Source organism: Penaeus monodon, chromosome 41 (assembly GCF_015228065.2).
Source record: "Penaeus monodon isolate SGIC_2016 chromosome 41, NSTDA_Pmon_1, whole genome shotgun sequence".
In the NCBI taxonomy this organism is placed as follows: domain Eukaryota; kingdom Metazoa; phylum Arthropoda; class Malacostraca; order Decapoda; family Penaeidae; genus Penaeus; species Penaeus monodon.
The window spans coordinates 4,934,024-4,956,523 of NC_051426.1; the positions used below are offsets into that span (position 1 = coordinate 4,934,024).

Here is a 22,500-nt window from a genome sequence, read left to right on the forward strand (position 1 = left end):
TTTTAGTGTGTAATTATGGGAACTAATTTGTTTTCTTTTCGCTTTTTATCATTTTCTTTCACTCTGCCTTGCCGTCTCTCTCTCTCTCTCTCTCTCTCTCTCTCTCTCTCTCTCTCTCTCTCTCTCTCTCTCTCTCTCTCTCTCTCTCTCTCTCTCTCTCTCTCCCCCCCCCCCCCCAGGACACCGGAGACGCCCCCCGGGGAGCGCCGTGCCCGCCGCCGCCTCCGCCGCCGATGCTCAACGGGGCGCCCCCTCCCCCGCCGCCGCCCATGATGAATGGCGGGCCGCCCCCGCCGCCGCCCATGCTCAAGGGCGGCCCCCCTCCGCCGCCCATGATGAACGGAGGGCCCCCCGCCCCCCCCCGGGTCCCGGCGGGCCCCCTCCGCCCCCGCAGGCCAGGCCAGCGCGCCCCGCCAAGCAGGTCAGTCCGCGCCCGCGTAAAGCGCACTTGTCGCCACCCTCCGGCGCCCCCGAGAGCCCCCTAACGCCTCCCGCCCCCCCAGATCCCCAAGTCGGCGACGCAGCTGCGGGCCTTCAACTGGGCCAAGATGCCCGACTCGCGCGTCTCGGGAACCATCTTCGCCGCGCTCGACGAATCGCCGCTCTACAAGTTCATGGACCTCGAGGACATCGACAAGACCTTCGACGCCGCCGCCGGGAGGAAGGCCAACGGGGAGGTACGAGGGGGAGGGGCAGGGGGAGGGGGGAGGGGGAGGGAGGGAGGAAGGCCAACGGGGAGGTACGAGGGGAGGGGCAGGGGGAGGGAGAGAAGGTGGGAGGGAGGGAGGGAGGAAGGAAGGGAGGGAGGGAGGGAAGGAGGGAGGGACAAAGAGAGAAAGAGAGAGAGAGAGAAAGAGAGAAAGAGAAAGAGAGAGAGAAAGAGCGAAAGAGAAAGAGCGAAAGAGAAAGAGAGAGAGGGAGAGAGGGAAGGAAAGATGGAGAGAAAGGGGGAGAGAGAGAGGGAGAGAGACAGGCAGAGAGAGAGAGAGAGAGAGAGAGAGAGAGAGAGAGAGAGAGAGAGAGAGAGAGAGAGAAAAGAGAGAGAGGAGAGAGAGAGAGAGAAAGAGGGGAGGGAGGGAAGAAGGGAGGGGGAGGGGGAAGGGGGGAGGGAGGGAAGGGGGAGGTAGGGAAGGGGGAGGTAGAAGTGAGTGAGTGAGTGAGAGTGAACGAGTGAGAGAACGAGTGAGTGAATGAGAGAGAGAGAGAGAGAGAGAGAGAGAGAGAGAGAGAGAGAGAGAGAGAGAGAGAGAGAGAGAGAGAGAGAGAGAGAGAGAGAGAGAGAGAGAGAGAGAGAGAGAGAGAGAGAGAGAGAGAGATATGTGTACATGTGTATGTATATTGGTATAAATATATTCGTCTACCAAACAATTTGTTAATATTTTTTTCCCTTTCCCCCAAACTTTACTTACCTCCCGTTTCCTTCTTCCTCGTCTCAACCTTGCACTCTCTCTTGACTCCTTCCCTCCCTCGCTCCGTCCATCCATCCACCCATCCATCCATCCATCCATCCATCCATCCATCCATCCATCCATCCATCCATCCATCCATCCATCCACCCATCCACCCACCCACCCATCCATCCGTCCATCCATCCATCCATCCATCCATCCATCCATCCATCCATCCACCCACCCACCCACCCACCCACCCATCCATCCATCCATCCATCCATCCATCCATCCATCCATCCATCCATCCATCCATCCACCCACCCACCCACCCACCCACCCATCCACCCCAATCCACACATCCCCCGCACCCCTCCTCTTTCTCCCTTTGACCTTCCCCCCCGTATTTCTTCCCCTTTTCTTCCTCCTGCGGACATATCTCCTCCATTCTTTCGCTTTCCATCTTCCTCTTCCCCTCCCTCTCCCTCTCCCTCTCCCTCTCCCTCTCCCTCTCCCTCTCCATCTCCCTATCCCTCTCCCTCTGCCTCCGACCCGCCCCTCCTCCCCAGGGCGAGAAGACGCTGGAGAGGATGAAATCGCACCGGGCGCAGCTGAGCGTCCTGGAGAACCGCCGCCAGCAGAACTGCACCATCCTGCTCTCCAAACTCAAGATGACGAACGACGGACTCATCAGGTAAGGGGGGAGGGAGGGGAGGGGGAAGGGAGGGGGAGCGAGAGAAATTGTTGTAACACGTTATCCAGGACATTTTATCTGTTTCGTATAGTAATACTAGTGATAGTGATGATAATGATAATGAGAATAATGGTGATAATAATAATAGTAATAACAATGATGATGATGGTGATGATGATGATGATGATGATGATGATGATGATGATGATGATGATGATGATGATGATGATGATGATGATGATGATGATGATGATAATTATGAGAATGATAATAATAACAAAAAATGAAACAGCAATAAAATTGGCTTCGTCCGTCCTCCCCCTCCCCCTGCCCTTCCCCTCCCCCCTCCCACACGCCAGGGTCCTCCTCAAGATGGACAGCGACGGGGAGTTGGCGCCCGACATGGTGGAGCAGCTGCTGAAGTTCACGCCCACGGCTGAGGAGAAGGTGATGCTGGAGGAGCACGCCGACGAGATCGAGAACCTCGCCCGCGCCGACAGGTTCCTCTACGAGATCTCCAAGTGCGTCTCGCTGTCTCGTTGGTTGGGGTAGATTGGTTGGGGGTTTGGTTGAATCACCTTGGCTTTGATTTGCTTCGGTTTGGCTATTTGTCTGCTGGTTTATATGTTCATTTTCGCCGTGGATACCTATCGAAAAGCCAAAGCCATGAGCGGTCCTTTTAAGTATAGACATCCTAACGCAGACGGCAGTCAGACAGCAAGCACTCGGCATCTAACGGCTAATCCCTCCCCCTTTGCCCCCCTCCCTTTCCCCTCCACCCCCCTTCCCCTTCCGCCCCCTATCCCCTCCCCCTCCCCCTTCCGGCCCGCTCCCTCCACAGGATCGAGCACTACGAGGAGCGCCTCCGCTGCCTGCACTACCAGAAGAAGTTCAAGGAGCGGCTGGCGGAGTGCGAGCCCAAGATAGCGTCCGTGATCAGCGCCACCAAGGAACTGCGCAGCAGCAAGCGCCTCAAGAAGTTCATCGAGGTCGTCCTCGCCTTCGGGAACTATATGAACAAGGGTGAGTGGGGGAGAGGGGTGGGAGAGGGATGGCGGGGAGGGAGGGAGAGAAAGGGAGGGAGAGGGTGGAGGAAGGAGGGAGAGAGGGGGTGGGAGAGAGAGGGGGTGGGAGAGAGACGGTGAGAGAGAGAGAGAGAAGGAGGGTGGGAGAGAGAGGGAGTGGGAGAGAGAGGGGGTGGGAGAGAGAGGGGGTGGGAGAGAGAGGGGGTGGAAGAGAGAGGGGGTTGTAGAGAGAGGGGGTGGGAGAGAGACGGTGGGAGAGAGACGGTGGGAGAGAGAGAGGGTGGGAGAGAGAGAGAGAGAGTGAGAGTGAAAGTGAGAGTGAGAGTGAGAGAGAGAGAGTGAGAGTGAGTTGTTTCTTCCAATCTGGCATTCTCCCCGCCATCCCCCCCCAATACTAACGCCCTCCGTCCGTCCCCCAGGCGCGCGCGGGGGTGCGTACGGCTTCCGCGTGTCGTCCCTGAACAAGCTGACGGACACGAAGGCCTCGAGCAACCGCGCCATCACGCTCCTGCACTACATGATCCGCGTCTGCGAGAAGCAGTGGAGGGACGTCGTGCGGCTCGACGAGGACTTCCCCAGCGTCAAGGAGGCCGCCAAGGTCAAGTAAGTGGAGGGGGCAGGGGGAGGGGGGGAGGGAGAGGATGAAAGGGATTTTATCGAAGGAGATAGTGGTGATGATGGCTATAGCTGTGATGTTTATGGTGATGGGGATTAATAGGGGAAAGATGATTATAATAATGATATAATTATAGGCAGGAAGATATAATGAATATATCATTCAAATTACAGTAATAGCAATGAGTATAGTGTTTTGATTGTGATAATGATAACCATACAGATCAACATTTTAAGTGTAGATAATATATACAGTCTTCATTTTAAAGCAATGACAGTAACCATAATAGTATTGAAACGTAGCGACAATCACATTAGCGCCAAAATGCTAAGAATACTTCCCCCCCGCCTTTGCCTACCCCCCCCCCCTTCCCGCCCCCAGCATCACGGAGCTGGAGCGCGAGACGAGCAGCCTGCGCTCGGGGCTGGAGTTCATCGAGCGCGAGGTGGCGTGGCACCGCGGGCAGGGCACCACGCCCCCGGGCGACCGCTTCCGCCTCGCCATGAACGAGTTCTCCGCCCTCGCCAAAGACAAGTTCGCCAACTTGGACGCCGCCTTCGAGACCATGAAGAAGGAGGTGAGAGGGAGGGAGGGAGAGAGAGGGAGAGGGAGGGAGAGGGAGAGAGAGAAAGCGAGCGAGAGAGCGCCAGAGAGCGAGAGAAAGCAAGCGAGAGAGCGCCAGAGAGCGAGAGGAAAGCGAGCGAGAGAGCGCCAGAGAGCGAGAGGAAAAGCGAGCGAGAGAGCGCCAGAGAGCGAGAGAAAGCGAGCGAGAGAGCGCCAGAGAGCGAGAGAAAGCGAGCGAGAGAGCGCCAGAGAGCGAGAGAGCGCCAGAGAGCGAGAGAAAGCGAGCGAGAGAGCGCCAGAGAGCGAGAGAAAGCGAGCGAGAGAGCGCCAGAGAGCGAGAGAAAGCGAGCGAGAGAGCGCCAGAGAGCGAGAGAAAGCGAGCGAGAGAGCGAGAGAAAGCGAGCGAGAGAGCGCCAGAGAGCGAGAGAAAGCGAGCGAGAGAGCGCCAGAGAGCGAGAGAAAGCGAGCGAGAGAGCGCCAGAGAGCGAGAGAAAGCGAGCGAGGAGAGCGCCAGAGAGCGAGAGAAAGCGAGCGAGAGAGCGCCAAGGAGAGAGCGAGAGGGAAGCGAGAGAATGAGCGAGAGAGCGCCAGAGAGCGAGAGAAAGCGAGCGAGAGAGCGAGAGAGCGACGAGAGAGCGAGAGAGAAGCGAGCGAGGAGCGCCAGAGAGCGAGAGAAAGCGAGCGAGAGAGCGCCAGAGAGCGAGAGAAAGCGAGCGAGAGAGCGCCAGAGAGCGAGAGAAAGCGAGCGAGAGAGCGAGAGAAAGCGAGCGAAGACGCAGAGAGCGAGAGAAAGCGAGTGAGAGAGCGCCAGAGAGCGAGAGAAAAGCGAGCGAGGAGAGCGCCAGGAGAGCGAGAGAAGGAGCGAGAGAGCGCCAGAGAGCGAGAGAAAGCGAGCGAGAGAGCGCCAGAGAGCGAGAGAAAGCGAGCGAGAGAGCGCCAGAGAGCGAGAGAAAGCGAGCGAGAGAGCGCCAGAGAGCGAGAGAAAGCGAGCGAGAGCGCCAGAGAGCGAGAGAGCCTGAGCGCCTCCTCCTCCTCCTCCAGTTCGAGGCGACGACGGCGCTGTTCGGGGAGGACGCGAAGGCGACGCAGCCGGAGGACTTCTTCGGGACGTTCGACTCCTTCATCGACACCTTCCGGGACGTGAAGAAGGACCTGGAGAACATGAAGAAGAAGGAGGAGGAAGAGGAGAGGAAGAGGAAGGAGGCCGAGGTAGGGACGCGCATCGCCCGGGAAGGTTCGCTCGGGAAGGTTCGCCGGGGGAAGGTTCGCCTGCCACCTGGCCGAACGCGTGACGGTTGATTTCCGTTTGTTTAGTTCCTTATTTTTAGTCGTTCGTTTGCCGGGCTGACGGATGGACGCGCCGGATGCTTCTTGTTTCGGCTCTTCTGTTTGTGTCGTTTGGCCGTGTCTTTGTTTCTCCCATTTTCCCTGTTTGCACACACGCACACGCACACGCACACGCACACGCACACACACACACACACTCACACACTCACACACTCACACACTCACACACTCACACACACACACACACACACACACACACACACACACACACACACACACACACACACACACACACACACACACACACACACACACACACACACACACACAACACACATATATGAGGAGAGGAGGGCGAGGAGGAAAAGAAGTAAAAAGAAGACGAAGAAGAAGAAGCAGTAAAGAAAAAAGTAAAAAGAAGATGAATATGAAGAAAAAGAACAAAGTGAAAAGAGAGAACAGAGAGAAGCGAAGACGTGAGAGGCAGGAACCGCGGAGGAAAGGAGGAAGACACGACCCGAAGTGACTCCAAGTGAATCAGCACGACCCGAAGTGACTCCAAGTGAATCAGCACGACCCGAAGTGACTCCAAGTGAATCAGCACGACCCGAAGTGACTCCAAGTGAATCAGCACGACCCGAAGTGACTCCAAGTGAATCAGCACGACCCGAAGTGACTCCAAGTGAATCAGCACGACCCGAAGTGACCTAAAGAACCTCAGCACGACTTGGAGGGAGGCACTCAAGTCGACTCAAGCTGCCTTCGCCCCAGGCACAACTTAGCACTGGAGATGACCTGACGCGACCTGGCATCTGCATGGACGACTGCAGTAGCATGAACCTCTAACGTTTTGCTCAAGTAGATCCATTAATTAACTCCTGAAATACTAACTCACTGACTGACCGAGATTTTGAAGTGACCGGAGGCAAGGCGACGCTGTCTCGCCTTGGGGGAACCTTCATTTCGCTTCTATGTTCATTTATTTATTTATTCTTGTTGTTGATAGTGTTAGGGTTATTGTTATTATTATTTATTTATTTATATATTTTTTATTATTATTATTATTATTGTTATTATTATTGTTCTTAATTATTTGTTTTACCACATGAGACGCGTTTCCTTTTTTCTTCGTTTTTTTGGGTGAAAATCGTGCAAAGGCTTACCTGCCTCCCCTGACTTGTCGCACAACGAGCAGCATCTTATGTGGCATTTTTTTCCTGTTATTTCTTTCATTTCTCTCTCCTTGTCTTATCTCTTTCCTCAAACTCTGTTCTCACATATCTTCCTTAACCTGAATTTCCTAAACTTCTTTGCTCTTTTCTTATCTCTGCCTTAAACTTTTTTCTCTTTTCTTATCTCTTCCTTAAACTTTTTTTCTCTTTTCTTATCTCTGCCTTAAACTTTTTTTCTCTTTTCTTATCTCTGCCTTAAACTTTTTTTTCTGTCATCTGTTCCCGTAAGACTTTTCTGTTCATCTCTTGCCTCTTAAAGTTACAAGCTCTGCTATTTCTTCATTAAACTTCTCTCTTCTTCCCTTACCTCTTCCTGAAATTTATCTGTTTATCTTCTGTTATCTATTCTCCAGACTTCTCTGCTCTTCTATTTACCTCTTGAAACTTATCTGTTCTTTTGTTATCTCTTCCCCAAACTTCTCCGTTACTCTCTCCCTTGCCCTGTCCGTCCCTAAACTTCCTTGTCTGTGTGTTTACCTCCCTTGCCTCCCTCTCGCCTCTCCGTCCTGGCCTTTCCCTTGTGACGTGCTTTTGGCGATGTGAAATTGGCGATAGTGATGATGAACGACCGACGGTGGTGATGGCAGTAGCAATGGTATTAAACCATGACGATGGCAGTGGCAGAGGCGACTGAGAAAGACGGTGACGATGGCAGAGGCGACTGATAAAGACGGTGACGATGGCAGAGGCGACTGAGAAAGACGATGACGAAGGCGAATGAGAAAGACGGTGACGGAGTCGACTGAGAAAGACGGTGACGGAGGCAGAGGCGACTGAGAAAGACGATGACGAAGGCGACTGAGAAAGACGATGACAGCAGCGGCAGCGACCGGGAGAGAAGGAGACCCGCACCTTCCCAATGGCCTTCGCGCCTCGCCTCGCAAAAGCGGTTTCTGTTGACTTTCTGGAGCGAGATTTCCCCTCTTCCTTGGCCGCGAATTCAGCCGACTCTGTTTCCATCGTCGATGAGAATTTGGTGTCTTATCATCATTACTATTATTTATTTATTCAGTTAATTAATTAATTAATTTTGGTTTTGTCTTTTCTATGTGTATATTTTGAATATAAAAGTGGGGGTAACTGGAATAGATCAGTATTATAATAGATCAGTATTGTATGTATAATATATTGTTTTGCATTTATTTTTGCTTGCTAATTTATAGAATGTATTTTAATCATATTTAGAGAGTTGTCTTCGATATAAATATATGTGTTTATATGTATATATATACAAATATATGTGTATATATATGTATATATATATACATACACACACACACACACACACACACACACACACACACACACACACACACACACACACACACACATATATATATATATATATATATATATATATATATATATATATATATATATATATATATATATATATATATATATATATTTTATATATATATATATATATATATATATATATATATATATACATATATATATATGTACACACATGTATATACATATATATACATATATATATATATATATATATATATATATATATATATATATATATCGATTTGCATAATATTAGTTCTGTTATTTTGCTTGTTTGCCTTTTCTTTTGTTTGTTCCCCGATTTCTCCGTCTCCCTCCTCCCCCCCCCCACTGAACCCCACTGCCACGAGACTCATTGAACCTGACGAACAGACTCCCTCACTGAGCCCCCTCCTCCAACACTCTCCCTCACTCAGCCCCCTTCTCCAACACTCTCCCTCACTGAGCCCCCTCCTCCAACACTCTCCCTCACTGACTTCCCTCCAACTCTCCCTCACTGAGCCCCCTCCTCCAACACTCTCCCTCACTCAGCCCCCTTCTCCAACACTCTCCCTCACTGACTTCCCTCCTCCAACACTCTCCCTCACAGAGCTCCCTCCTCCAACACTCTCCCTCACTAAGCTTCCTCCTCCAACACTCTCCCTCACTAAGCTCCCTCCTCCAACACTCTCCCTCACTCAGCCCCCTTCTCCAACACTCTCCCTCACTGAGCCCCCTCCTCCAACATCTCCCTCACTGACTTCCCTCCAACACTCTCCCTCACTGAGCTTCCCTCCTCCAACACTCTCCCTCACTAAGCTTCCTCCTCCAACACTCTCCCTCACTAAGCTCCCTCCTCCAACACTCCCTCACTGAGCTATCTCCTCCAACATTCTCCCTCACTGAGCCCTCTCCTCCAACGCTCCCTCACTAAGCTGTCTCCTCCAATACTCTCCCTCACTGAAACCTCGCCCCTCCTCCCTCCCTCCCGTCCCTCTCCCCTCCCCCTCCCTCCCGTCCCTCTCCCCTCCCCCTCCCTCCCTCCCTCCCTCCCTCCCGAGACGAACTAATGAATTTTCCCGTAGCTCTGTAGCGTCCGTTCCCTTGCAGCGTTTTAAGCGTCGCTCCCTCCCGAGCAGCTGGCACCAGAGGGCCGTGTTTGCCTTCTGGCACTGACCATGCGACAGGTGACCTCCTCCTCGCCGACGCCGTACGACTAACACCTAAAGCAAAGTCTCGGGCGTCGCCAAGGGTGCAGGGAGGGCTCCTTCGGGCGGCCTTGCAAGGGCGGGGGGGGGGGCAAGAAAGTGCTCTGGGCTCTACCATAAGTAGAGCCTTTTAGCAGGTGGCAGGGGCTCTGGGGCACTGGCTTAGAATCACATCGTTATATATATATATATATATATATATATATATATATATATATATATATATATATATAATGTTATATATATACATATATGTATATTTTTTTCTTTGTTTGTTTGTTTACTAATACTACTAATGCAATTCCATTAGTCTCCGCGACGAGCCCTTGGGCCCTGAAGCGACGCCTGAGATTTTAAGACTGAGATGCAGGGTTGAGGCTGGCCGAAGGGCGCTGTGGTCCAGGGTTCTCTCCTGTAGATATCCGAGCCGGCCGGGTCTGAGGCTGTTCGGGCCATTAAGGCTGTTCGCTTGCGTGTATTTGCTCCCGTCTTGCTAAAGGAGTATTCTGGCCTAATTGTTTCGGCTGTCATTGTGACCTCTGCTTTGCTCAGAGTGTCTTCGTGAACTTGGTCGAATTTCAATACTGCACACTTGTGAAGGATCGCAAGAAAATATGTACCTGCAGATGATGCATGGGAGACGGTGTAAACAAGAGCTAAAAACTAAAACTAAACCTTAAGTAAACCCTGCGATTCAGCTCAACAACCTCAGACCGATTTCGGCCAACTTGGATGCACTCTTTGGCACTGATGAGGCTGTTGCTCCGTGTCTTAGCTAATTCACCACTCTGACTAATGCCGGTTTTTGGGTGCGGTTGATTTACTCTATTTAGATAAACACTTCACGTTCTTTCTGTTGATTAAAATACTAATCCTCGAATAAGTGTTGTGTGAGAGAAAATGTCATCTTGGCAGAAGTAACGATGTTCACCCTATAGTTGATTTATTTTTTTTCTCCTCTTCGTAACTAATGAATTGGTTTAAGCAGCAACCTTTCTAGCTCACTCAGTTAATATCTCTTTGCAGAGGAAAATCTGAATGGAAACACTAGCAGAAGTTAACAGCATGCGGAACCGAGACACTGATTAATATTTGAATGGAGAAAACATATGCACATATATATATATATATATATATATATATATATATATATATATATATATATATATATATATTCTATGTATTTGCATATGTTGTACCGCAGAAAGCACCTTCTTTTGGTATTCCTGTAGCAAATAACCCCAATAATGATGCTGAGCTCTGCCCTCCGCTCCATCTGGCGGGAGCTGCACGAACTAAGACCCACACCCATCACCCGACACTTATTACCCACACCCAATACCCGATACCCAACACCCGATACCCGATACCCAACACCCGACACCCATCACCCGACACTCATTACCCACACCTGACGCCCGATACCCGATACCCAACACCCGACACCCATCACCCGACACTCATTACCCACACCCGACGCCCGAAATTTATTACCCACACCCGATACCCGACACCCGATACCCAATACCCAATACCCAATACCTGATAGCCACACCCGACGAACGACTCAGCACAGACTGTGTCGCGGACCCAATTGACGTACAGCGCCCGGGGGGGGGGGGGGTGCGTCGGCGTTGTAAGTTATGATAATGATGATCGTCGGGAATAATGGTGATAATAATAGGAAGTGGTTATGATACTGAGAGGGTATACTGATAATAGTGATAGTAATGATAATGGAAATAAAAAAAAAGTTGATGATGGTAATAATGATGAAAATTATCATCATAGTTATGATAATGTTAATGAAGATAATAATGATCATAATGATATATAATAATATATAATAATATATAATGATAATGATGATAATGATAATAATGATGATAATAATGATAATAATAAAAATAACTACGATAATATTACCGTTATTATTGTTATTGTTGTTATCATTATCATAAGTATTATTGTTATTGGTGATGATGATGATGGCGATGATGATGATGATACTAATAACTATGATTATAATTATAATGATAATGATAATTATTAAGATAAAGATATACTAATGAAAATTTGATAATGATGATGACAGCGCTAATGCTAAGAACAGTAATGTAGCAATAACACTAATGATAAAATATGTGATAGTGAGTATAGTAGTAATAACACTAATAATAACAGTAGCGTTAATAAAGATGATCATGATAACAATAATAACAACGACAATGACAAAAATGATAATAGTAATATAATGATAGTAGGAACAATAGTAATAACGATCCTTAATAATGATAATGATAGTGATAGTAATGACAATAACACTCCTACCCCTACTAATAATAACATTCAGAACGACACTACTAATAGTAATAGTAATAATAATTACAATGATGATGAAAACAATGAAAATGTTGAAAACGACATTGCAAACAGTGCACGAAGTCCCGGATCTTGAAACAGAACATCGGCGCAGATTCCCGCGGCGTCGGCCCTGAGCGATGGCGGACGAGACGCGATGGCAACTGCGAGCGATGTTGTCCGTTGCTTTTTGGAGTTGTTATTATTGTTGTTTGATTTATTCTTGTTTGTTATATATATTTTTATTTATTTGTTTGTTTTTATTTTATTTACTTTTTTTTTTTTTGGGGGGGGGATTTGGATTTTTTTGCCAAATGATTAGCGTTTTATTTTTTTTTTTCTTTTACCTTCGGCAAAAACCTGAGTGCGATTTCCCGCCTGGCGTCGGTCGCAGGGGCTTGCGGGGATAACGCCTTTGCATGGGCGGCGGGCGCGGCGGCCCGGGGCGGAACCGCGGGCGTTTTATGGGTGGCTCGCTTTGTCTTGCTCGGCCTGGCTGGTGTGGCTGGGCCTGTCTCTTCCCTCCTCTCGGCTCCTCTCTCCGCCTCTCCTTTTCTCTTCCGTCTCCCCCCCTCTGCACATCTCTTCCTCCCTCTCCCTCTTTTCTGCCCTCTCTCCCTCGTTCCTGACCCATTTTCTTCCCTCCCACCCTCTCCCTCTTTGCTCCTTCCCTCCCTCTTTTCTTTTCTCCCCCCTCCCTCTCCCTCTTTTCTCCCTCTCTCCTCTCCCTTCAAATCACCTTAGTCACTGACCTCCCACCCGCGGGCTGCCCCGGGTCGGCCGCAGGGGAGAGCTTCTTGGCAAAGGAACACATTTTTATTTACACAGGATAAACCACAGGACAAGAGGTGCTGGGACTTAAACTCTATCGTAGCTGTGATAAAACGCTTCTGAAATATAGTCTTGTCGCTGTGAACCTTTTCTTTAGATAGAAAATATAAACCATTACGTATATTTTTTTTCTTGCAGATTATTCAGTTGAGTATGTGTAGTTGCTGTAGAGTCAGTATATTGTTGTATATTGTTAGGTATGTGTCAGTAGCCAAAGCCTTGTGCATATTTATAGAATCTCAGTATCAGAAAAAAAGCATATTTAGAAGCAAGTCTTATGAAGGAAGTCTTTCAGCTAAGATAGTCATATCAACGTACATTTTTGATTCAGAATATTAGACTATAGACTGAGTATCTAGGAAGCCTTGCAGAAGCAGGGCTCCATCGCAGTGTAGAAAGAATGACCTCTCTGAAAATGTTACTTTGTGCAGCTTCAGTAAAGTTCGAGACTAATTTATCCTGGTCCGCACTCGTGGCGCCAGCAGTAGCAACAGCTTCCTTAGTTTCAGGACCTGGCCAGGCAACGCTCCTTCTGCCGGAGGACGCGTCTGCCTCCCCCAGGCCCAGCGCTCACCCCCCCCCCCCCTCTCTCCCGCAGCGGCGCGAGGTGGAGCGCGAGAAGCGAGCGCGGGAGCGCAGCACGCGGCTAGGCGGCGGCGGCGGCGGCGGCGGGCAGGCGGCACCGGGCGACAGTAGCTCTGGCGGTGAGAACGAGAACGACTTCGACGACCTGATCTCGGCGCTGCGCTCCGGCGATGTCTTCGGCAAGGACATCGACAAGATGCGGCGCAAGAAGAAGCACTCTTTCAGCGCCGGCTCGCGCGAACGGGAGCGCGAGCGGATCATCGGCTCGCACAAGTACGCATAAGCTTCGGCGTCGGGGCCTCGGGGCGCCTTGGCCAGCCCCGCCCTCCAACGCCCTCGCCGCGCCCCTCAGCAGAGACCCGCCGCCTTCCCTCGTCGCACAGGAGCGGCCTCCCTGGCGCCCGCCGGTCCGCGCCCTCGGCAGGCGGCGGCGTCCCCTGACGAGGACGGGCGAGCGAGGCCGCCCGCCGTCGCGCCAACGCATCACTGCCACGCGAAGACAAAGCCGCAGCAGGGATCGGTCGCTGCCTGAGGACCGGAAGTAGGAGCACATTTTGTAGACGATTTGGCCAGTTTGCGAGCGAGGCTTTTTTTTGGCCCGCCCGGGACTGGCTGTCATTTTTCCTATATGTTCTCCCTCGTAGTCCCGTTCAGACAGGTAGGTCTACAAGGCATAATCGCGTGCATAAACACAGTCGACGTTCGTCCCGTGCGCACTCCGCCGGGACGTAGCCCTCGGCCAGGAGCGGGATGGCGTCAATTCGGGCGAAGGCGAAGCAAGTGGGTTGCAAGATTTGGTGTCGATCGCGGTTTACGTCGAACAGACCAAGCTTTGTCATTCCTCTTTTGGGAAAGCTCATTTTAGTCAGGTTTGTTGCAGATAGAATTATATTTTTAGTTTGTACAGTACACATACATATATATATGATTTAATTCTACCATTTTCAAATTTTCATTTTGTCTCCAAGTCTCATGTCTCTGCAGTACAGTTGCTCCACATTTATTTAGAAAAAAAAACACATTAACTTTATTTAGTGATAGCTGAATTTAGATCTGATATTATTATATTTCTTTTTAAGAGGTTTGCATGTAACAGTCTGCAGGATATAAGGAGATTGAAGAGAAATTGAAAAAAAAGAGAGAAGTATAAAAGGGGAAGAACAAAATTAACAAGAAAAAGCTTTAATGGGAAGAGAGAGGAGAGATAGTGTAAAATTAATATATGTTTATCAGTGTCTTCTTCAAAAAATGTTGCTCTCGGAGGCAGCGAGACCTACATCTGTGTTTGTAGCACATCCTAACATATAAGGATAAGCTTATATAAATATATCTATTAAAACAACTCTTCCTATCAAGAAATGGCTTCAGTGATATATATTTTTTTCTTTTTAACTCTGGAGGCCGGGTTGTCCGACATATTTCAGCAGATTTTTTTTTAAAGCCAATCTCCCCAACAGCAGATACTGCGTCTAATCCGAAGCTTTGTATTTTTTCATATAAAAACATAAACGAATATATATATAATTCATTATAGATTAGTGTAAATCGAGAGAGGACAATGCAGCTTGTTCTTCCGCTCGCTTCCAGTTTCAAAAGGTCACCGAGCAAGATATAAAATAGGAAATAAAAGCCAGCGATCGCAGAGGAAATCGGGGCCAAGGCTCCCCCTCGGCAGCCTGGGCAGCGAGGGAAAGGCTCCATCTTGTTCTCTCTTGAAGCCGAGAAAACTGAGGCTCCAGGAGCGCCATCCCGAGTATTTGTGAATTTCTGTGATATTTTTTTGTAATTTCTTCATTTCCTCTGTGACGGTTAACCAAATTGTGCATTTATACATTCATACAGATGTTTCCATCACAAACCCGTACTCGGACTAGTCATGTGCAGTGTGTTGATCCATATATATATATTGAGAATAATGGTCACAAAGTAAATGAATTCGTCGTCCTATCGCGCCGTCAACACATTACATGTAATAAAAAATGTTCCTTGTTCACTTGGGTCGTGCACGAAAGTTGTTTGACTGCTCCTTTCAAGATAAAATCGAAGGAAAATTTGAGGGTTAGATGAGCCCTTGCACCAGTTACACAAGTAGGTTGAATAACCTCAATCCATCATGGAAGGACAGTATTACGAGATTTATCAATTGTATATACTTTAATATCTAATTCTCAAGCAACTCTAGAATACGCAGATCACATAGCCAAAGTTTAGACTTTTTATTTTACATAGCTTTTGTTTGGCAAAGCAGCGTTGTGTTTCTGCATATTATCAGTGTCTCACAAAGCGTGGATAATTCAAATAACCGTATCCTAATAGCAGTCTCGGAGTGCATTCACAGCTCCTCATACTCCACGCTCTGACGTTCCCTCATCGGCTGTCTCTGTCTCCCCAAGGCTTGAGACCGCATGTCAGTAGGTTAAGCTCTGATTTGCAGCTTCTGTGTATCACCCACACTCTGTGATGTTCAAGCCTCCCTCTCCCTGTCGTCACTCGTACTCTTGCCCTCGAAGAGCCTCCTTACCTGTGGGCGTCTGATTATCAGTGAAGTTCGTGGGAAAATGTCATGTTCAAGGTGAATGGATTTTCATCAGTCTGAAGTTAGGTTTACGAAGATACCAGAATTAGTCTTTGTTTCAGATACTGAAATGTTTTTTTTTGCTTTTGTACAATTGTTATTAGTAATAGTTCAAAGTCCGGACTCAACAAGGATTTTATGTCATTTCTACAGGTAGTTAGAAACCCACATTTGCACTTGAAACAATCAAACTTGTAATCAAATCTGGTCCCTAAAGTCTTATTCTAGAAGATACGACAGTCATTTTGTGATGTGGTATCAAATCCTGTTAATTCTCCTGTGATCATCTTTTTAGAAGAAAATGTACATATGATTAGAATTATTCACAGCTTCTCCACTTTGGACTAAAATTGGATCTCATTAGGAAAAAAATATACATGGAAAATCTCCCTCCCAAGGAAGTTCAACTCTTGTTCTAAGCAAGTTGTGAAATACATAGTGGTTTATAGACAGTCAACTCTGCTGTACCAAATTGCAGTAGCTGTCAATGTCCCAAATCCTTCAGAAACGAAACCATCCCACACTCCATAATCAAAGCTAGGAATAGGTTTTTGCGACAGGAGTTTATCCGTGTCAGTTTGATGAATGAGAGGTCTCATTCACATTAAATTAATGTAATGTTGAACAGGGAAAACAGGAGTTTTTTTTTTCTTATCTACACGTACAGTAAGCAGAACTCATGTTGATGAAATTACTCTTTGGGAAAATTCTGCCAATTTAAATAAACACGCTTTCCTATTCTTATGATGATCACTTATACACTGAAGAAAGAATCTAGTACAAAGTAAGTCAAATGTGCCGAAGGGAGGAAGGATGAGGCTGGACAGCACTCACTCCATGGAATGTAGATCCAACACATTTCGACTTGTGAATTCGAGTTATCACCCTTTTTGTTACATTATTTCAATAATTATTCACAATTTTGCGAATTTGTATATAATATATAAAAAAGTATATGGGTGCACAGAGACTTGAGTTATTTCTGGGTTTCACCATATATTACACAGCCTATTATTCTGCACTTTAAAAATAACCTGTACAGTTAAAAATATATATACAACTAAAATCTGCACGTGATGAAACAAACTTTTTTTTTTTTTTTTTTGGTAATAAAAACCTGTACCAAAGATCAGTAAATAATTCACATCACACGCATATACTAGAGAATGTATATAAAGGATTTACACTCCTGGTCTTTTGTAGAATATGTTACAGGCTTGCTAATGCTCATATAGGCACCAAGTGTATTCTTCATTGTATTGTAACTTCAACTGTGGAGGCTTCTACCTTTGGTGACTACAGAACTCTGTGAATGATTTTCATGTTTATACTTTCTGTATAATTTTGTATGTAATTTTATATATGGAATCATTATTGCTATACAGCTAAATAAATGTTGTAAACGAATCTGCCTTTTCCCATGGACCTTCACAATTAGAGAATATGCTGAAAATCCCACTACTTCTGCTACTAATGCTGTAATGGTTCACAGGACAAAAAAGAAATGGGTGGATATAATATGTAGTAAAATGATGGCAACACCTTTTGTAATTTTTTTATTACAAATTTTTCTATATACAGTATTAAAATATCTCCTACACTACTCCCTAAAAGTTGTACACGACATTAATGAATTTCAAATTTACATCAATTGATTACACTGGAACTGCAATACACTCAATAGTCAATGCTCTACGACAAGTGTGCTCTGCTGAGAACTTCAATCTGTGTTAATTTGTGATTTTGCTGGACATAATTTGGCTTTTGTGATTTTGGAAAATGCAAAGAATTTCTATCCACTTGCTCTACAACCTTAAAGGAAGAAGAGACCAGATTGATGACCACAAAATATCTTTAGTTATTTTGTGACAGTGATCAAATTTCCACATTTGTCAGAGCTTGTATCACTTCTAAGTACCTTGATGCATTGTAGGGAAACCTGAGCAATAACAATATCATTAAAGTCATAAAAGAGGTTTCTTTATCTGGCTCCTTTCAACTTCATTGTACTGTTTAAACAAGTGTATCTGAATACTAGCATAGTAAGTATCATCACTGGGAAAGATGTTGCGGCTCCACAAGAAGCAACACAAACCACTCTTACATCATCACTGTAGTTTTAAAATGAAGCTTTTTATTTTTAAACGCATTAACCCTTTCCATAACTCTTTAATTCTCTGATTCCAGCTTCCAACTTGTACAATATACACAGAATTCAAGACCGGCAGCATCCACACGCTTCATTTAACAAAAAAAAAAAAAAAAAAAAAAAAAAAAAAAAAAATTACCGACCACCTACCAATACCAACCCTACTCCATCTACAGTCTCAATCAGGGGTTCAGTGCCAAAGAATTATTCACTCTTGTTTACCACAAGAAGCGGCTAACTCTACAGTACACCCAACTTTTTAGTCTACTATACCCAGCAGAAGTTCTGCCACAGTGAGGAAAAGATACAGCTCTGACATGATTTAGCAAACTTTGGTACCTCCATATTATCTGGTTCTTTTCCTTAACACAAGATAGCCTGCAGTACACTCTTCATGTATCTGGAACAGTCCCTTCACTTTTTAATTCATCATCTTTCCCACTGTTTATAATCCTTAACAACTCCAACATTCACCTCCACTGATTTTAAAGCCTCTTGAATAATACAAGCTAAACTTAAAAACAACACCATCACCAACATTAATGCTATTTATCCAAAATCTTTCCAAGCCTGGCCTTCCAGCCTAACCATAGAAAGACATTAAATACTCAACTAGAGCACATCTCAGTTTGAAAGATGATTTCTTTGCTTACATGATCTTGTACAAGGCTTTTAGATAAACCGACATACTATGCTTAAATGACACTGTCCTGGCAAATCATACGAGGCCGACAAGAGAAACTTACATGTGCATCTCCAGCAGTCCTAACAAAATGTCCGAGTTTGTCCAAGAAACCCGTCAGGCAAGTGGCTTGGCTTTGGACCAGGGCTTTGCAATGGCCTTCATCACTGAGCCATTGGCTTGTTGGTAAACTGAGAAAAAAAGCCTTTAATTTCATGATAAAGCTTTTTGTTTTATTTTTTCCTTTTCTTTTGTATGTTGTGCAGACAATCAACTGAAGCTGAACACATGATGTAAGCTCAAGAAAAACTTGCTTTTAACACACTGTCACACAAGAGTAAAACTGAATGCCACTACAATGACTAAGGCAATGATCCAAGAAAGAAGGAATCCTTGGCTTGAATAGAGTAAAAACTTTATTTATTATCATAATTTATTATCTGCACTTCTTTCTTTATGCAAAATTATCGTGCTGTTAGTATGGGTGTGGAAGAACTATAGTAGCAAAAGGATACGTGAATCCATTTATAATTAATGCCTCGGGCTCAAATATGCCCCATTAGTTAATCAAAGGTTCAGATCAAAAGTTAAATCAAAAGTGCCAGCAAACCATGTGCACAATGACACACTCTACTAATCTGAATATCTATATTTCTTTTGACTTGATGACTAAGTCTAAGCAAATTTCAGCCTTTTATTCATCTGCAACCTCAATCTGTCCCATTGGCTTGAGGTTTTCTGCCACTTCAAATAAGCATCCTGTGCTGGATACGACGTCCTCGATGGTAACGCCATCGGCGATTTCAACCAGAGTCAGGCCATTCTCCTTGTCTACACTGAATACGCACTGAAAGTGGAAATTGTGGTCACATTTATTTATTCACTGACAAATTTCTGCTGCATCAACATCTAAGGTCATTAGCAGCATATTCAAAATATAGTGATAAGGTTGGGTTTGGGGGTGAAGCCCCCAAGTAAGGACCCCCCCCCCCCCCCAAGGCGATGTTTGTGGATTTACAGAATGGTTAATGGTCAAAACAAATGGTCAGAGGATACATGGATAGGAGGAGGAGATGAAGAAGAGAAAGAAAAGGAAAGGAAGAGAAGAAAAAACATGCAAAATTAGTAGAGATGAGGGGTGATTCCCCACACTGGGCCTCAGTCCCCATCTCCTAAGCACCTCATGTTTTGGGGGGAAATTGCTGTCTATGTATAGTCCTTTTATAACAACTGATTTGAATTTTGTTCTCCAAATTGTCAATTTTCAACAAACTTTCTACATAAATGATACATATATACTGAAAGTTATAATACTTCTTACTCAAAGCAGAACCCAAGTGAAAGGCTGTATCTTTTCCTGAAAATGAGTTTCATTTTGCCTGAAAAATAGATGCTCTAATTTTGATGTTTCCAACACACCTATCAAATCTATGACCGAGGTCAAAAGTGAGGAGCTTAAAACTCACCTTCTCTGTGATTATCATATCGACACAGTTCTTGCCTGTGAGGGGGAGCGAGCAGGCTTCCACGATCTTATGTCCACCCTTCTTGGCTGAGTGCTCCATTGTCACCACCACCTTCGTGCCAGGTGATGACACCAGGTCCATTGCACCACCCATGCCTTTCACCATCTTGCCCTGGAGGGGAGACAGTGACTTTAGGCAGGCATGCAGAGGAAAACTAATGCCAAAGTATTAATGTTTTTTTAAAAGTTAAACCTAAAAGAAAAACAATTCTAACAATACATCTTTAAAAAAAAAAAAAAAAAAAAAAAAAAAGTAACAGTAATAACAACTCCTGCTCTTAGTATCAATGGTAATCAAATAAACTGCAAGGAAAATACACATGCAAATATCATTCAACATAAGTATACTACATAAAAGCATGGTCAAGGGCCCACTCACCGGAATCATCCAGTTGGCAAGGTCACCGTACTGAGAGACTTCCATGGCCCCAAGGATTGTCAGGTCCACGTGGCCACTGAACAAAGAGAAAGATGTTGAAGCTTCAGTGGTGGAATTCTTTGCATTCTCATCATCTTAACCCATTGGATCCTAGTGACATGAATATGCCATCAAGAAAAACTTGGCTTGGGGGCCTAGCTCATGGGATTGTGACGAAAAATTTGACTAAGGGCTGGGTGACAGGAATGATCCCTCACTATTATATTTCCATCAGTAATTGAAGGAGGAATGTAGCGTCCATGAGCCATAGCTAGAGGAGTGCTGACTCCCAGGGTGTGACACTCTTTCCAAACCTAGGATCTTATTTCTGCCATTGTGACCAGTGGCTCCAGGTGTTACAGTAAACAGAATATGAAAAAATAAAAAAGAAGAAGAAGAAGAAGAAGAAGACCAATAAAACAAAATGTTTCTTTGTTATTGTTAGTTTTCTCAATGAAAACAGTTTCTTACCATCTTGATAAAGCATACCATAATAAATACAGACTTTGGGGAGGGGGAGAAAGAAATACTTATGCAAAGAGATGATAACATTGGAAAGTGGGAAGTAAGGAGCCTTGACATTGCACATGAGTGTTTGTGTGGGCTGGGACAAACATCTGGGAGTATGGCCAGGCATTAGGCCTACTTGTCCTAATGCCTGAATTTGGTCCATTTGCAAGACAACTGGATCCAAGGGGTTCAGTGTTCTTTCTGTTCTTTGTAATTCATGTAACACGACAGAAAGCAGAAAGCAAAAAAAGGTGAGAGGAAAGAGACAGGCAGAAGAGTTGAGAGGGAAAGCAAAGGACACATGAAAGAAAGGAAGAACAGGAGGTAGGGGGAGCACTCCACCCTTGTCCCTCCTCCTTGTCACTCACCCTCGGATCATGGCAAAGCTCTCGTCAGAGCCGAAGTAGGAGGCCCCAGGCGTGACAGTCACGGTCTCTTTGCCAGCGTTGATGAGGTCGGGATCTTGCTCACCTGGGGCAGGGAAGGGACCCAAGCCCAGCACCCCGTTCTCACTCTGCAGCTGCACATTCGTGCCTTCAGGGGAGAGGGAGATGATCAGGGAGGATAGCTGATAGGAAGCTTAGAGAGTATGTGACATTGCTGAATAATCATGACTTTTGACTCCTGAAGCAGGCCATGCTGATCTCCATTCTACATCTCACTTGCCATAAATTCTAATCTGCTGATAGGAAATAGGAGAGTTGGAGGGAGGGAGGGAGAGAAAAAGAAAAGATGAATAATAATAAAAAGAGAAGAAGAAAAGCAAAGAAAAAGGGAAAAGAGAAGAAAATAAAAGGAAGAAAAAAAGAAAAAGACAGAAAAAAGAGAAGTTGTAGATCTGGTATGTCATGGCTGCTTTCTGATGCACCAAATATAACACTGAAAAAAGAGAGGCTGGTATGTGACAAAAATATAATACAATTTTAAAAAAAAAAAAAAAAAAAAAATCATAAATATATTTACATAAATGTGATGTATGTAAATGAATAATATTTACCAACGTATACAAATATAGTAATCAGCCTAATAAAAACGTATATAATTGAATAATATGCATTTAAACATAAAAAAATTAAAATATCAATAAGTATCTGACTAAATAAACAATAACCAAGTAAAACCAGATATTCAAAACCATAAATGGAAAAAAAAAGAAAAAGAAAAGATGGCAACAAAGAAGAAGAAGTTGTCAATAGCTTTGTAAGGTTTACCTCCCTTCTCCAATTTCAAATTTATGGGATTAAGCCAAAAGCATTGTTAACAACTGGAATAAAGGAATACCATGGACATTTCACTACTCCAAAGCATATGTCTTATATCAGTGCAAAGGTAAGAAAGTGTTTTATCACCGGATGAAACAAGATTTGAGAAAGAATCGGCAAATCACAAATCATATAAAAAAGTACTTAGGGCAGAACTTTTACATAAAACCTAAAAGGAGATACATAAAACCTTTATATATCTTTATATATACAATCCACACAAAAAATGCTAAAACCACATTGGCTTAAAAATAAATCTTCATTTTTGGACTGGCTGGCTGCTTTCTGGGGAGGGGATCACCGGCCAATG

The 22,500-nt window shown here is 45.5% G+C and overlaps 2 protein-coding genes across 2 annotated transcripts in view; one reads left to right on the plus strand and one right to left on the minus strand.

Annotated features, from left to right (window-relative positions):
* The window catches only part of LOC119598351 (disheveled-associated activator of morphogenesis 2-like), a 130,309-nt gene extending 113,258 nt beyond the window's left edge, over positions 1 to 17,051 (plus strand). The window contains exons 15-24 of the mRNA XM_037948003.1: positions 7 to 29; positions 205 to 421; positions 504 to 677; positions 1,958 to 2,082; positions 2,442 to 2,603; positions 2,924 to 3,105; positions 3,527 to 3,710; positions 4,105 to 4,300; positions 5,329 to 5,496; positions 13,083 to 17,051. Coding sequence (XP_037803931.1) covers positions 7 to 29; positions 205 to 421; positions 504 to 677; positions 1,958 to 2,082; positions 2,442 to 2,603; positions 2,924 to 3,105; positions 3,527 to 3,710; positions 4,105 to 4,300; positions 5,329 to 5,496; positions 13,083 to 13,352 — 1,701 coding nt within the window. The 3' untranslated portion in view covers positions 13,353 to 17,051. The remainder of the gene's footprint in view (positions 1 to 6; positions 30 to 204; positions 422 to 503; positions 678 to 1,957; positions 2,083 to 2,441; positions 2,604 to 2,923; positions 3,106 to 3,526; positions 3,711 to 4,104; positions 4,301 to 5,328; positions 5,497 to 13,082) is intronic.
* Positions 17,052 to 17,184: 133 nt separating this feature from the next.
* LOC119598195 (succinyl-CoA:3-ketoacid coenzyme A transferase 1, mitochondrial-like) overlaps positions 17,185 to 22,500 on the minus strand; it is a 12,633-nt gene continuing 7,317 nt past the window's right edge. Inside the window, exons 8-11 of the mRNA XM_037947815.1 lie at positions 21,297 to 21,462; positions 20,380 to 20,455; positions 19,942 to 20,112; positions 17,185 to 19,322 (exon numbers count right to left, since the gene is read on the minus strand). Of these exons, the coding sequence (XP_037803743.1) occupies positions 19,170 to 19,322; positions 19,942 to 20,112; positions 20,380 to 20,455; positions 21,297 to 21,462 (566 nt within the window). The 3' untranslated portion in view covers positions 17,185 to 19,169. The remainder of the gene's footprint in view (positions 19,323 to 19,941; positions 20,113 to 20,379; positions 20,456 to 21,296; positions 21,463 to 22,500) is intronic.